The sequence below is a fragment of the Ursus americanus genome, chromosome 2 (assembly GCF_024610735.1).
Source record: "Ursus americanus isolate L20-20 chromosome 2, mUrsAme1.1.p, whole genome shotgun sequence".
In the NCBI taxonomy this organism is placed as follows: domain Eukaryota; kingdom Metazoa; phylum Chordata; class Mammalia; order Carnivora; family Ursidae; genus Ursus; species Ursus americanus.
The window spans coordinates 73,633,269-73,650,053 of record NC_142128.1 but is presented as its reverse complement, the minus strand read 5'-3'; the positions used below and the strand labels follow the sequence as shown (position 1 = coordinate 73,650,053).

At 39.0% G+C, this 16,785-nt stretch overlaps 1 protein-coding gene across 2 annotated transcripts in view; it reads right to left on the bottom strand.

The window, feature by feature from the left end:
- Nucleotides 1–1,067, bottom strand: part of CR2 (complement C3d receptor 2) — a 36,483-nt gene extending 35,416 nt beyond the window's left edge. For both annotated transcript variants that reach the window (XM_087857645.1, XM_087857638.1), the window contains exon 1: nucleotides 936–1,067. In XM_087857645.1, the coding sequence (XP_087713771.1) occupies nucleotides 936–993 (58 nt within the window). In that variant the 5' untranslated portion in view covers nucleotides 994–1,067. The remainder of the gene's footprint in view (nucleotides 1–935) is intronic.
- Between the last annotated feature and the right edge of the window lie 15,718 nt (nucleotides 1,068–16,785).

Sequence of the window (16,785 nt, the reverse complement as noted above, 5' to 3'; positions counted from 1 at the left end):
AGCTGGGGTGATTATACTTAAAGGCTGGCTCCACAAAAACGGGTCTATATAGTAGTCTTATGACTGATATTTAGCAGTCACAAGTAACACCTATCTTTCATTTGCCTAATTTCACCTCATATTCAAGGCAGCGCGGTAAGGTGTCAGAGCGGCTGACCACCAGCTTCATTTTACAGATGAAGAAACCGAGGGTCAGGGAGCTACAAGACTTGCCAAAAGTCACCCAGTTATTGAGGTCTGCAGATAGTAAACTTCTTAACTAGGAATTCACTGCATCCAGGAGATAGAAAGTTAGAGCCATGTTGTGGCCAAGAGACTCTAATCGTAAGAAACTACTATACTTCTCTAAAATTAAGACAATGGGAAGGGTGTGTGGGGGGGTGTTAAACGTTGAATGAGACCTTCTGGAGCCCTTAAACCATTAAAGGAGTTAAGTAACACGAAGATGACTGTAGTTTTAATTCACATACCAACTTTTCTCAATAGCTCCAGGTGTTTCCCATTTAGAATCTCTTTACCAGCATCCCATCAAAGTTCAAAAAACATGAGAACCACGCCGCGGACCCAGACATTATTCTTATTCGGGGAAGGCAGCGGGAGGTCTTTGCACACATCACGGGTAGGTTTTGGTTACTTGGCTAGCGTTAGCGCTTGCAGACCTCGGGCACAGAGAGATGAGCATCTCCTGAGTCCCGGGAGCCAAGAGCCCAGACAGCGCAGAGCGAGTGGCCCCAGCCCCAGGAGGAGCGAGTAAAGCACTTTCAGGACCAGAAGATCGTGGCGGGGGGGGGGGGGTCCCCCAAAGCGAGCAGGAGGCTGTCAAGCGTCCAGCACCGACCCGACCTTCTCGCTTATTCACTCTGCTTTGCACCGTCGCACAGAGGCGTCCCTGCCCCAGACGTGTCCCTACCTCCGTGCTCCCCCTCCCAGCTCACCGAGAACCCCCGGCGCGATGACAGCCAAGAAAACGCAGAGCAGGACCGCAGCACCCATGCCCCGGCGGCAGCCCCAGCGGCGGGATGCGTTGCGAGACACTCGAGCCTCCGGCAGCTCCGGGAGAGCAGGGCTGAAGCAGGAGGCAGCTGAAAGCCGGGGCACGGGGGCCCTTAAATAGAGTCTGGCACCACGTGCTGGCTTTGCGCGCACACCTGCAGGCTGCCTGGGGGCCGGACGCCAGCGCCTGTTCGGTCCGCCCAGGCTCGGAGGCGCCGGCTGGAGGGGACGAGGGGGCCAGAGGCAGGGGGGCGGAGCAGCTGTGACCCGGTCTTTGGCTCTGGCTCTAGCCCTCAGCGCTGTGGCTTTCCAACTTTTTCTACCGCGCAACGTAGTGCATTCACTTTTGTCTCTCTGGAGGAATGAAACAAGTTTCACAAGATAGTACTCACCCTTACTAATCTACAATGCCTTCTATTCTATTCTATTCTATTCTATTCTATTCTATTCTATTCTATTCTATTCTATTCTATTCTATTCTATTCTATTCTATTCTATTCTATTCTATTCTATTCCGTTCTGTCCTATCCTATCCTATCCTATCCTATCCTAAAATTCTGGTTTGGATCCAATAAATTGATTTCAAAAGCTATTAATGTTTCAAATCATCAGTTTAAAGAAACAGTTTAATTAGAAAGGAAATTTATGGATAGCAGCCATGTCTCCTCTTATGCCCTTTTTATTTTGAAGCATTTTCTACAGAAATTTTCGAGAATGGTGCAAAGAATTCCCGTATACCCATCATCCAGATTACCCAATGTTAACATTTCACTATATTTTCTTTATCATTCTCTCTTTCTTTTTATATAGACATAGAGATAGATAGCTATAGGTGTAATTACATGTATAGAGAGAGATCTAGATATATACACATATACATATATATGATTATATAATTATGTAATTGTTACTTTGGAACTGAGATAAGATACAGGCATGATACTCCTCTAAATACTTGGTATATTTCTTAAAAACAAGGACATTCTCTTGCATAACTACGGTACAATGAACAAAAACAGGAAACAAACATTAAAATGTTATCTAAGTGAAGGTTATACTCAAATTTCTCCGATCATCTCAGTAATCTTTATTATTGCAATCTCTCTCTCTCACCCTTTCATTTTTCTGGCCAGGATCATGCAAGGATCACACATTACATTTGATTGTTATGTCTTTTTTCCTCATTTATCTGGAAAAGATCCTTGGTCCTTTTGATGTCTTTCATGACCTTGACATTTTTGAAGAGTACACAGCAAGTATTTTCATAGAGTGAATTTTAAATTAGTTATCTATTGCGTAGAACAAATTGCCCTAAACTTACTGATTTAAAGCAAGAATAAGTATTTGTTATCTCCCACAGTTTCTTTGTGTCAGGAATTCGAGAGCAGCTTAGTTAGGGGGTTCTGGCTTGGACTCTCTTGAGGTTGCGTTCCCAACATCAGCCTGAAGTGCAGTTATCTGAAGACTGGACTGGGACTGGAGGATCCCCATCTAAGTGGGCTCACTCATGGCTGTCGGCTGGAGGCCTCATGGCCCCAACATGTAGAATTCATCACAAGACTATTTGAGTTTCCTTGTGACATGGCAGCTGGCTTCTCTCAGAAAAAGAGAGAAAGGCAGAAGCCACGATGTCTTTTATAATCTATTCTCAGAAGTCACATTACGTTATTTCCACAATACCCTATTGGATACCGTGATGGTTAATTTTATGTGTCAACGTGACTGGGGTATGGGGGTGCTCAGATATATAGTCAACACTGTAAATCTTTCTGTAACGGTGTTTTGGGATGAGATTAACATTTCTCAGAGTAGTAACTGATATATTTATTTTTATTCTTCCCATTTTGTTTTTTTCCCGAGTTTTATTGAGATATAATTGACAGGTAAGGTATATAACATACTGATTTGCTAGTGATTACCACAGTAAGCTTGGTTAACTACCATCCCTACATAGTTACAATTTTTTCTTATGATAAGAACTTTTAAGATCAATTCTTTTAGCCACTTTTTAATACACAATACAGTATTGTTAACTATAGTCACTATGCTGTACAGTATATCCCCAGAATTTATCTTCTAACAGGAAGTTTGTGCCTTTTGACCACCTTCACCCATTTTCTGTACTTCTTGCCTTTGCCACCTCTGGCACTCACTGGTCTGTTCTCTGTTTCTACAGGTCAATTTTTTTAGATTTCACATAGAAGTGAGATCATATAGGATTGTCTTTTTCTGTATGACTTATTTAACATAATGCCCTCAAGGTCCATCTATGTTGTTACAAGTGGTAAGATTGTATTCTTTTTTATGGCTGAGTAATAGTTATATATAGAGAAATATAATATATATATATAGGAATATTGTATATGTTGGAATTATACATATATTGGAATATTCCGATATATTGGAGTAATATTCATATATATTTAATATTCATTCAAAAGTCTGCTTCTCTCTCTCCTTTTAAAAAAGATTTTATTTATTTATTTGACAGAGAAAGAGTACAAGCAGGGGAAGTGGCAGGCAGAGGGAGAGGGAGAAGCAGGCTCCCCACAGAGCAGGGGAAGCCCGATGTGGGACTCAATCCCAGGATTCCAGGGTTCATGAACTGAGCCGAAGGCAGTTGCTTAACCATCTGAGGCACCCAGGCACCTTCTCCCTCTCCTGCCTCTCCCCCTACTTGTGTTCTCTAAATGAATGAATGAATGAATGAATAAATAAATAAAATCATATATATATATATATATATATATATATATATATATATATATATATATATATCACATTTTCTTTATCCATTCAGCCATCATTTTGAGACAGTGATTTCTTTTCCTTTGGGTATATACTCATCAGAGGAATTGCTGGATTGTATGGTAGTTCTATTTGTAATTTTTTGAGGAACTACTGTACCGTTTTCCATAGTTGCTGCAACAATTCACATTCCCACCAATAGTGCGTGAGGGCTCCCTTTTCTTCACATCTTCATAGTACTTATCTCTTCTGTTTTTGATGATGGTCATTCTAACAGGTGTGAGGTGATATTTCACCGTGGTTTTGATTTACATTTATTGATGTTGAGTATCTTCTCATGTTTGAGGTGCAGAAGCTTTTTAATTTGATGTAGTCACAGTTAATTATTTTTGTTATGTTGCCTTTGCTTTGGGTGTCAAATTCAAAAAATCATTGCTAAGACCAGTGTCAAGAAGCTTATCCTGTGTTCTCTTCTATGAGTTTTATGGTTTCAGGTCTTATGTTCAAGTCCTTAATCCATTCTGAGTTGATGATTGTGTATGGTATAACATAGGAGTCCAGTTTCATTCTTTTGCATGTGACTGTCTGCTTTTATCAACACTATCTATTGAAGAAACGATGCTTTTTCAATTATATATTCTTGGCTCCTTTGTCATAAATTAATTAACCATATATTTGTGGGCATATTTCTCAGTGCTCTAAACTATTCCATTGATCTATATGCCTGATTTTATGCAAATACCATACAGATTTGATTTTTATAGCCTTGTAATGTAGCTTGAGATCAGGAGTATGACGTCTTCAGCTTTGTTCTTTTTTCTCAAGATTGCTTTCACTATTCAGTCTTAGGGGTTCCAAACAAATTTTATGAATGTTTTCTCTGTTAATGTGAAAAATGTCATTAAAATTTCCATAGGGCTTGCATTAGAACCAGAGATCCTTTTGGGTAGCATGGACTTTATAGTAATATTAATTCTTCCAATTCACAAGGGTGGAATATCTTTTCATTTATTAGTGTCATCTTCAATTTCTTTCATCGATGTCTTATAGTTTTCAGTGTGGAGATCTTTGGCCTCCTTGGGTAAATTTATTCCTAGGTGTCTTATTCTTTTCGATGTGGTTGTAAATGGGATTTTTTTCCCCTTAATTTCCCTTTCTGATAGTTTGCTCTTAGTACATAGAAATGCAACAGATTTTTGTATGTTGATTTTGTACCCTGCAACTTTACTGAATTAATTTAATTAGTTCAAACAATTTTTTTTATGGAGTCTTTAGGGTTTTCTATATATATCATGTCATCTGCAAATAGACACTATTTTACTTCCTCCTTTCTGATTTGGATGATTTTATCTGTTTTTCTTAACTAATTACTCTGGCGAAGCCTTCCAGTACCATCTTGATTTAAATGGCAAGAGTGGGCATTTCTGTTTTGTTTCTGATCTTAAAGGTAAAGCTTTCCTCTTTTCGCCATTGAGCATGACATAAGCTGCGGACTTGTCACATTGGCCTTTGTTATGTTGAGGTACATTTTCTCTATATCCAGTCTGTTGAATTTTATCATGAATTTGTCAAATGTTTCTGGCCAATGTTGGATTTTGTCAACTGTTTTTCTGTATCTATTGAGATGATCATATAATTTTTATTCTTCATTTTGTTAATATGGTGTATCACATTGATTTGTGGATGTTGACCCGCCCTGGCATCCCTGGAACCCATCCCTCTTAATCACTGTGGTTACTTTATGCAGGTAGATTTGTTTTCTTTGTATTTCATTTTAGCTTTTTCCCCATCTTTTTTTTTTTTGGTTAATTTTATTAAGTTTTTATTTAAATTCTAGTTAGTTAACATAAAGTGTAATACTAGTTTCAGGTGTACAACATAGTGATTCAACACTTCCATACAACACAAGGTGCTCGTGACTACGAGTGCACTCCTTATTCCCCATCACCAATTACACCTATCCCCCCACCCCCTCCCCTCTGGGAACCATCAGTTTGTTCTCTATAGTTAAGAGTCTGTTTCTTGGTTTGCCTCTCTCTTTTCTCTTTTCCCCCTTTGCTTGCTTGTTTTGTTTCTTAAATTCCACACTGGAGTGAAATCATGTGGCATTTGTCTTTCTCCAACTGACTTATTTTGCTTAGCATAATACTCTCTAGCCCATCCTTTTTTATTTTTTAATTTTTGCAGAGTTTTTGCAAAATTTCTAAATTTTGCATTACTATAGCTCCAAATGTCAGAACTATATAAAAAGGTATGATAGAGAAATGTCACTCCTGTCCATTACTTCTTCTCCCACCCCTTTCCTTTCTAATCCATTTCTACCCACCCTTTATAGGTACCCAATTTCAATAGTTTCTGGTTTATGTGTCTTCTTCAACTTTGCCCAAATAAGACACACGTACGTCTTCTTATTTTTCTTTATTACATAAAAAGAAAGCATGCTCTGGGTACTTCTTTGTATTGTGCTTCTTTTTTACTTAATAGATATGCTGGAATTCACCCCATATAAGCTCAGAAATATTCCTCCTTTATTTACAGCTTATAGTATCTCATTATGTGGATCTACCATAATTTATTTAACCATTTTCCTATGTATAGACATTTAAGTTGTACTTAATATTTTGCAATTCTATGCAGTGCTTTAAAGAATAACTTTGTGCATATTTATTTTTAAATGTTGAAAGTATATCGTTAGTGCAAATTCCTAGAAATGGGATTCTTGATTTAAAAGGTAGACATATATTTAGTTTTGTTATATATTACCAAATTCTCTCAATAAGAGTTATATCAATTTCCACTCTTACCTGGAATGTATGAGAGCATCTCTTTTTACAGTCTTGTTAATCAAATGTGTTATCATTATAGTTTTCAATTTTAGCCAATCTAATAGGTAAGATATTATATCTCAGTCTACTTTTGATCTGCATCTCTCTTATTATGAATGAGCTTGAACATATAGATAGGTTTAATAGCCATTTTTAAATTCTTTTGTGAATTCTCTGTTCATATTTTTATTTATTTTTCTACAATTTTTGCAAATATTTCTCCCAGCTAGTCGGTGACTTTCTTTTCTTTTCATTTATTTATTTTTCCAAATTTTTATTTAAATTCTAGTTAGTTAACATACAGTGCAATATTGGTTTCAGGAGTAGAATTCAGTGATTCATCACTTACATACAACACCCAATGCTCATCATAACAAGAGTCCTCCTTCCTACCCATCTCCCACCTAGCCCATTCCCCACCCACCTCCCTCCATCAACTCTCATATTGTTCTCTGTCATTGACAGTCTCTTACGGCTTGTTTCCCTTCTCTCTTTCTCTTTTTGCCCCCTTCCTATATGTTCATCTGTTTTGTTTCTTAAATTCCACATGAGTGAAATCATACGGTATTTGTCTTAGTCTGTCTCTGACTGACTTATTTCACTTAGCATAGTACACTCTAGCTCCATCCACGTGGCTGTAAATGGCAAGGATTCATTCTTTTTGATGGCTGTGTAATATTCATATATATATGAATATACATATATACATACACATATATCATATTATATACCATACCATATATACCATATTTATACATACATATATACCATATCTTCTTTAACCATTCATCAGCCGATGGACATTTGGGCTCTTTCCACAGTTTGGATATTGTTGATAATGCTGGTATCAACATTGGCTGCATGTACCCCTTTGAATCTGTATTTTTGTATCCTTTGGGTAAATACCTAATAGTGTAATTGCTGGATTGTAGAGTAATTCTATTTTTAACTTTTTGAAGAAACTCCATACTGTTTTCCAGAGTGATTGCACCAGTTTGCATACCCACCAACAGTGTAAGAGAGTTCCCCTTTCTCCACATCCTTGTCAGCACCTGTTGTTTCCTGTGTTGTTAATGTTAGTCATTCTGACAGGTGTGAGGTGATATCTCATTGTAGTCCTGATTTGTATTTCCCTGATGATGAGTGAAGGTGAGTGTCTTTTCATGTGTCTGTTGGCCATGTGTATGTCTTCTTTGGAAAAAATGTCTTTTCATATCTTCTGCCCAATTTTTAAGTGAATTATTCATTTTTGGGGTGTTTATGAGTTCTTTATAGATTTTAGATACTAACCCTTTATCAGATGTGCCATTTGCAAATATCTTCTCCCATTCTATAGGTTGCCTTTTTGTTTTGTCAGTTGTTTCCTTCCTGCTGTGCAGAAGTTTTTTTTATTTTTGTGAAGTTCCAGTAGTTTATTTTTGCTTTTGTTTCCCTTGCCTCGGGAGACATGACCTAGATTGCCTTTAACTCTTTGCTATTACAATGCTATAATGAACACTCTTGTATATATACTACATGGAATTATAAAATAATTTCTTTGAGAAAGGTACCTAGGAGCAGAATGACTGGGTTATATAGAGTATGTGTGTTATTCAATGGAGTAATACCAGATTGAATCCTCCACATTGTTCTGTACTCCTAGCAACAGTGAATTAGGGTCCTTCTGTCTTCATATCCTTGCTAACATTAGACGTTATCCAGCTTTCTATTTTTTCCCCTCTCATAAGTATCCATATAATGTGTTTGTGGGGTTCTTTTGCATTATAAACATTAAAATCTTTTTTATATGGTCAAATTGATCAATCTTTTTAAAATTGTATCCAGATTATGAGCCACAGTGAGAAAGCCTTTACGTACACGTAGGTTATAAAGTAATTCATCCATATTTTCTTGCACCATTTCTTGTATCATTTTCTTTATTTTACAGGTAAATCCACAAGATATCTGGTGTTTATTCTTGTGCTTGTTCTCAGTTTTTCAAACTATATTCATTTGCTGATAAACACCTTTCACCAATACCAAAACCCAAGTTCTTAGCAAGCAAGAGTGCTGAGTGTCTAGTACCTTGCAGTGATCTTATGAAAGTCATTGTCAGAAAAAAATCACTTCTTTCTGCCCCAAACTGTCCAGTAATTTCCTATCCCATTCAAAGTCTTAACTTTGACCTACATGGTCCTATGTGATCTGGTTCTCATTAACCTCTCTGAGTTCATCTTCTGCTGTTTTCCCCTACTTTCCCCTGATCCTATGGCAAAGGCTTCTGCTGTTCTCAAATACAGCCATCGTGCTCTGACAGAGGTCCTTAGACCTCAGAATATCTTCTTTCCTCTGCCCAGAGGCTCTTCTCCTGAATACTTGTTTGTTTTTTTAAAGAATTTATTTCTTTGTTTGTTTATTTGTTTATTTATTTATTTATTTTTGAGAGAGAGAGAGAGCTCAAGCACAACTGGGGAGGGGAGGGGCAGAGGGAGGAGCAGACTCCCCTCTGAGCAGGGAGCCCAATGCGGAACTCAATCCAGGACCCTGGGATCATGACCTGAGTCGAAGGCAGATGCTTAACTGACTGAGCCACCCATGTGCCCCTGAATACTTGTAAAGAAGAAACTCAGCTTTTTTCCTTCGTATGTAGGGAAAAGCCCACTACTTCCTCCCTGTGTCTTTCTTCCCTGTGTGTTCCTTTCCTTTATTTTTACATACAACACTTCACTTTTGATCACCAAAAGCTTGTGGGGTTTTCCCCACAAGCAAGAAGCAAGAAGCAAGTGTCAACAGCAGCAATTTTGTTGTCCTACAATTAGTTCTACAATTTAGTTCAATTCTGACACTATCTGAAGACAGCACTGGAATTCACAGGTTAAGGACTGAGTCCCATAAGACTACCACTCCCCACCCCCACTTCAGACACCAGTTGCAAGCTCATGCTATCACCTGTGCTTCTGACTGAATAGCTATACATCAAAGCTTCCAATGACCTCCTCCTCAGATTCGAGTAATTTGCTAGAGTGGCTTAGAGAACTCAGGGAAACACTTAGGTTTACCAGTTTATTAAAGGAGAAGATAAAGGATACACCTGAACAACTAGATGAAGAAATAGGATGAGGTGTGGGAGAGTCCTGGGCACAGGAGCTTCTGTCCCTTTGGAGTTGGAGTGCATCATACCCCTCCAATGTGGATGTGTTCACCCACCTGGAAGCTCTCCAAACCTTGAACTATTGAGATTCTGTGGAGGCTTCCTCATGTAGGCATGATCACAAGGCAGGTTGCATTGAGGGCAAATGTCAAGTTTTACTACAACCAGGAAACTACACTTTGTAGGAAATTGCACAAGGTAAGCAATTTGACCTAAAATTTTTTCATTAAGCTGGGTAACCCAGAAGGAGTATTGTGGTCTATGTTGTACACCTGAAACTAATATACTATTGTATGTCAACTATTTTTCATTAAAACTAAAAATTTTAAAACTCAGCACCCCAATAATCCAGTTAAGAAATGAGCAGAAGACATCAATAGACATTTTTTCCAAAGAAGACATCTAGATGGATAAAAGACCCATGAAAAGATGCTCAACATCACTCCTCATCAGGGAAATACAAATCAAAACCATGATGACATAGCACCTCACACCTGTCAGAATAGCTAAAATTAGCAATGCAAGAAACAACAGATGTTGGTGAGGATGCGGAGAGAGGGGAACCCTCATGCACTGTTGGTGGGAACGCAAACTGATGGAGCAACTCTGCAAAACAGTATGGAGGTTCTTCAGGTAAAAACAGAATTACTCTATAATCCAGCAATTGCACTATTAGGGATTTACCCAAAGGATACAAAAATACTAATTTGAAGGGATACATGCACCCAATGTTAATAGCAGCATTATCAAGAATAATCAAACTGTGGAAAGAGCCCAAATGTCCATCAACTGATGAATGGATAAAGAAGATGTGGTATATATACGTACAAAGGAATATTACTCAGCCATAAACAAGAATGCAATCTTGCATTTGCAATAATATGGCTGGAACTTGAGGGTATTTTGCTAAGCAAAATAAGTCAATCAGTGAAAGACAAATACCATATGATCTCACTCATATGTGGAATTTAAGAAACAAGACAGATGAACATATGGGACGTGGGGAGGGGGGAGAGGGAAACAAACCGTAAGAGACTCTTAATGATAGAGAACAAACTGGGGGTTGATGGGGGGAGGTGGGTGGGGGATGGGCTAAGTGGGTGATGGGTATTAAGGAGGGCACTTGTTATGATGAGCACTGGGTGTTGTATGAATCACTGAATTCTACTCCTGAAACCAATATGGCATTGTATGTTAACTAACTAGAATTTAAATAAAAATTTAAAAAGAAAAAAACTTAAAAATAAAAATTTTAAAAATTAAAAACAACTTCGAAGATGGAAATCATGAAGTCTATGTTTTTTTATTTAAATATCATTAAGCCTAAAATCAGTAACTAAAACATAAATAATTTTAAAAGTCCATATGTTTGAAAATTAAGATAGACATGTTTAAATAATACATGCAGCAGAGAAAAAGCATAATAGAAATTAACATATATTTATATGTATTTCAAAGTAAGCCATAAAGGACATATCGTTTCAAATTTGTGGGATTAAGCTAACGCGGGTTCTAGAAGGAAGTTACATGGATATTGAAAAGAAGAAAGTCTGAGGCGGAGTTAAGATGGCGGAGGAGTAGGGGTCCCCTTTTTCAGTCTGTCCCCTGAGTCGAGCTGGATAGGTATCAGACCATTCTGAACACCCACGGAATCAGCCTGAGACGCAGGAAGATGCATCTGGATCTCTACAAATGAACATCTCCAGCGCTGAATACTGAGGTACCAAGCGAGGAGCCGTGAATCCACGCACAGATATCGGAAGATAAACGGAAGGGGGAGGGAGCCGCCGCGTTTGGGCGCCCGGAAGCGGTAGCCACCTGCACAGGGGAGCGGGCGGACTCTCGGACCGGCACCCGCGAGAGAGCAGATTGAGACCGTGAGTCCGGAACGTGCATGCGTCCAAACTGAAAACTGGAGCTCTGGAGTGCGAGCGAACCTCACTGAAACAGGGAGCTCAGGAGTGTGCCTGGGGCAGCTGGCAGTGTTAGAAACACAAAGAACAGAGACATGCCAGCCCTGGAAGTGAGGGCTGGGACACCGGCTGCAGGGTTTTTAGCAGCACCAACAGAAACAGTTAAAGAGGCCAGAAGAGCTCAGTGGAGAGCGGACTGCGATCTCTCTGTTCTGAGACAAAGGCTGGGATTCAGCCACTGCTGCTCTGACTTTCAGAAGAGGCACAGCAAACTGCCAGGGAAAGCCACCAGAGAACAAAAGCCCGGAAATACCAGCTCACATTGTGCCCATCCCCATCCCCCCTTGCAGGGGACACGGAGACTCTACCCAAACAGGGTTGCCTGAGTATCAGCATGGCAGGCCCCTCCTCCAGAAGGCAGGCTGAAAAATCAAGAAGCCCACATCCCTAAGGTCCCTATAAAACAAGAACACACTGCCTGGGTCCTGGTCAATAATTTGGGCTCTGGGCAACCCTGCAACCTCTCCTTATCAGAATGACAAGAAGGAGAAATCCCCCCCAGCAAAGGAAAGATAATGAGTCTGTGGCCTCTGCCACAGAACTGATAGATATGGATACAACCAAATTATCAGAAATGGAATTCAGAGTAACAGTGGTCAAGATTATGTGTAGACTTGAGGGGCGCCTGGGTGGCACAGCAGTTAAGCGTCTGCCTTCGGCTCAGGGCGTGATCCTGGCGTTATGGGATCGAGCCCCACATCAGGCTCCTCCACTATGAGCCTGCTTCTTCCTCTCCCACTCCCCCTGCTTGTGTTCCTTCTCTCGCTTGCTGTCTCTATCTCTGTCAAATAAATAAATAAAATCTTTAAAAAAAAAAAGATTATGTGTAGACTTGAAAAAAATATTAACGAAAATATTAACGAGAATATAGGATCTCTAAGGGCGGAAATGAGAGCGAATCTGGAAGAAATTAAAAATACTATGAATCAAATACAGTGAAAACTAGATGCTCTGACGGCCAGGGTAAATGAGGCAGAAGAATAAATTAGTGAATTGGAGGATGGGATGGTAGAAGAGAAAGCTAAAACAGAAACTTGGCTCAAAAAAATCCTATCTCAAGAATGTAGGTTACGGGAGATTACTGACTCAATGAAATGTTCCAATGTCAGAATCATCGGCATCCCTGAGGGGGTGGAGAAAGAGAGAGGTTTGGAAGAGATATTTGAACAAATTGTAGCTGAAAACTTCCCTAAAGTAGCAAAGGAAACAAGCATTTGTGTCCAAAAGGCAGAGAGGACCCCTCCCAAATTCAACCACGACAAACCTATGCCACATCACGTCATAGTGCATTTCGCAAATATTAGATCCAAGGATACAGTATTGAAAGCGGCCAGGGCAAGGAAATTTCTCACGTACAAAAGTAAAAATATTAGGATTACGTCAGACCTGTCTACACAGACCTGGAGTGAGAGAAAGGGTTGGGGGGGCATTTTTAAAGCTCTTTCAGAGAAAAACATGCAGCCAAGGATTCTTTATCCAGCAAGGCTGTCATTCAGAATTGATGGAGAGATAAGGACCCTACAGAATCTCCAGTCACTGACCAATTTTGTAACCATGAAACCAGCCCTACAGGAGATATTAAGGGGGGTTCTATAAAAGTAAAAAGGCCCCAAGAGTGATACAGAACATAAATTTACAATCTATAGAAACAAAGACTTTACAGGCAACATGACATCATTAAAATCATATTTCTCAATAGTCACTCTCAATGTGAATGGCCTAAATGCTCCCATAAAACACCACAGGGTGGCAGATTGGATAAAAGGCATGACCCATCCATGTGCTGTCTACAAGAGACTCATTTTGAACCTAAAGATACATCCAGACTGAAAGTGAAGGGATGGAATACCATTTTTCATGCCAATGGACCTCAAAAGAAAGCTGGGGTAGCAATTCTCATATCAGAGAGATTGGATTTTAAACTAAAGACTGTAGTTAGAGATACAGAAGGACACTATATTATTCTTAAAGGATGTATCCAACAAGTGGATATGACAATTATAAATATCTATGCCCCCAACAGAGGAGCAGCAAGATACACAAGCCAACTCTTAACCACAATAAAGAGACATATAGATAAAAATACACTAATAGTAGGGGACCTCGACACTGCACTATTAGTAATAGACAGATCACCTAAGCAGAAAATCAACAAAGAAACAAGAGCTTTGAATGTTATACTAGACCAGATGGACCTCATAGATATATATAGAACACTACACCCCAGAACAACAGAATACTCATTCTTTTCAAATGCACATGGAATGTTCTCCAGACTAGACCATATGCTGGGTCACAAAACAGGTCTCAACCAATACCAAAAGACTGAGACTATTCCCTGCATATTCTCAGACCACAATGCTTTGAAATTGGAACTCAATCACAAGGAAAATTTGGAAGAAACCCAAACACTTGGAGACTAAGAACCATCCTGCTCAAGAATGATTCGATAAACCAGGAAATCAAAAATCAATTTAAACAATTTATGGAGACCAATGAGAATGAAAACACAACAGTCCAAAACCTATGGGACACTACAAAGGCATTCCTAAGGGGAAAATACATAGCCATCCAAGCCTCACTCAAAAGAATAGAAAAATCTAAAATGCAGTTTTTATATTCTCACCTCAAGAAGCTGGAACACGAACAGAAGAACAGGCCTAATCCATGCACAAGAAAGCAGTTGATCAAGATTAGAGCAGAGATCAATGAATTAGAAACCAGGAGCATAGTAGAGCAGATCAACAGAACTAGAGGCTGGTTCTTTGAAAGAATAAATAAGATCGATAAGCCACTGGCCAGACTTATTCAAAAGAATAGAGAAAGGACCCAAATTAACACAATTATGAATGAAAAAGGAGAGGTCACAACCAACACCAATGAAATAGGAAGGATCATTAGAAACCTTTATCAACAGCTTTATGCCAATAAATTAAACAACCTAGAAGAAATGGATGCCTTCCTGGAAACCTATAAACTACCAAGACTTAAACAGGAAGAAATTGATTTTTTAAACAAACCGATTAATTATGAAGAGATTGAAGCAGTTATCAAAAACCTCCCAAAAAACAAGACTCCAGGGCCTGATGGATTCCCTGGGGAATTCTACCAAACATGCAAAGAAGAAATAATACCTATTCTCCTGAAGCTGTTTCAAAAATTAGAAACAGAAGGAAAACTACCAAACTAATTCTATGAGGCCAGTATTACCTTGATACCTAAACCAGGCAAAGACCCCATCAAAAAGGAGAATTACAGACCAATATCCCTGATGAATATGGATGCCAAAATTGTCAACAAGATCCTAGCTAACAGGATCCAACAGTACATTAAAAGGATTATCCATCAAGACCAAGTGGGATTCATCCCTGGATGCAAGGGTGGTTCAACATTTGCAAATCGATCAGTGTGATAGATCATATCAACAAGAAAAGAGTCAAGAACCATATGATCCTCTCAATAGATGCAGAAAAAGCATTTGACAAAATACAGCATCCTTTCCTGATTAAAACACTTCAGAGTGTAGGGATGGAGGACACATTCCTCAATCTCATAAAAACCATCTGTGAAAAGCCTACAGTAAATATCATTCTCAATGGGGAAAAGTTGGAAGCCTTTCCCTTAAGATCAGGAACACGACAAGGATGCCCACTCTCACCATTATTATTCAACATAGTACTAGAAATCCTTGCAACAGCAATCAGAGAACAAAAAAGGATGAAAGGTATCCAAATCAGCAAAGAAGAAGTCAAACTGTCTCTCTTTGCAGATGACATGATACTCTATATGGAAAACCCAAAAGAATCCATCCCCAAACTACTAGAAGTTATAGAGCAATTCAGTAATGTGGCGGGAAACAAAATCAATGCTCAGATCAGTTGTTGTATTTCTATACACGAACAGTGAGACTGAAGAAAGAGAAATTAGGGAATCAATTCCATTTACAATAGCACCCAAAATCATACATTATCTCGGAATTAACTTAACCAGAGACGTAAAGGATCTATATTCTAGAAACTACAAATCACTCTTGAAAGACGTTCTGAAGAGGACACAAAAAGATGGAAAAATATTCCATGCTCATGGATCGGAAGTATTAATATAGTTAAAATGTCTATGCTACCCAGAGCAATCTACACTTTCAATGCCATCCCAATCAAAATACCAATGACACTTTTCAAAGAACTGGAACAAATAGCCCTTAAATTTGTGTGGAACCAGAAAAGACCCTGAATCACCAAGGAATTGTTGAAAAGGAAAAACAAAGCTGGGGGCATCACGTTGCCAGATTTCAAGCTATACTACAAAGCTGTGATCACCAAGACAGCATGGTACTGGCACAAAAACAGACACAGAGACCAATGGAACAGAATAGAGAACCCAGAAATGGACCCTCGGCTCTTTGGGCAACTAATCTTTGATAAAGCAGGAAAAAACATCCAGTGGAAAAAAGACAGTCTCTTCAATAAATGGTGCTGGGAAAATTGGACAGCTACATGCAAAAGAATGAAACTTGACCACTATCTCACACCATACACAAAGATAAACTCCAAATGGATGAAAGACCTCGATGTGAGACAGGAATCTATCAAAATCCTAGAGAAGAACATAGGCAGCAACCTCTATGACATCAGCCACAGCAACTTTTTTCATGACACATCTCCAAAGGCAAGAGAAACAAAAGATAAAATGAACTTGTGGGACTTCATCAAAATAAAAAGTTTCTGCACAGCCAAGGAAACAGTCAGAAAAACTAAGAGGCAGCCCACAGAATGGGAGAAGATATTTGCGAATGACACTACAGATAAAACACTGGTATCCAAGATCTACAAAGAACTTCTCAAACTCAATACATAAGAAACAAATAAACAAATCATAAAATGGGCAGAAGATATGAAGAGACACTTTTCTAATAAGACATACAAATGGCTAACAGACACATGAAAAAATGTTCAAAATCATTAGCCATCAGGGAAATTCAAATCAAAACCACCTTGAGATACCACCTTACGCCAGTTAGAATGGCAAGAATCGAAAAGGCAGTTTTTTCCTCTCCAACAATTGTTGGAGAGGATGTGGAGAAAGGGGATCCCTCTTACATCGTTGGTGGGAATGC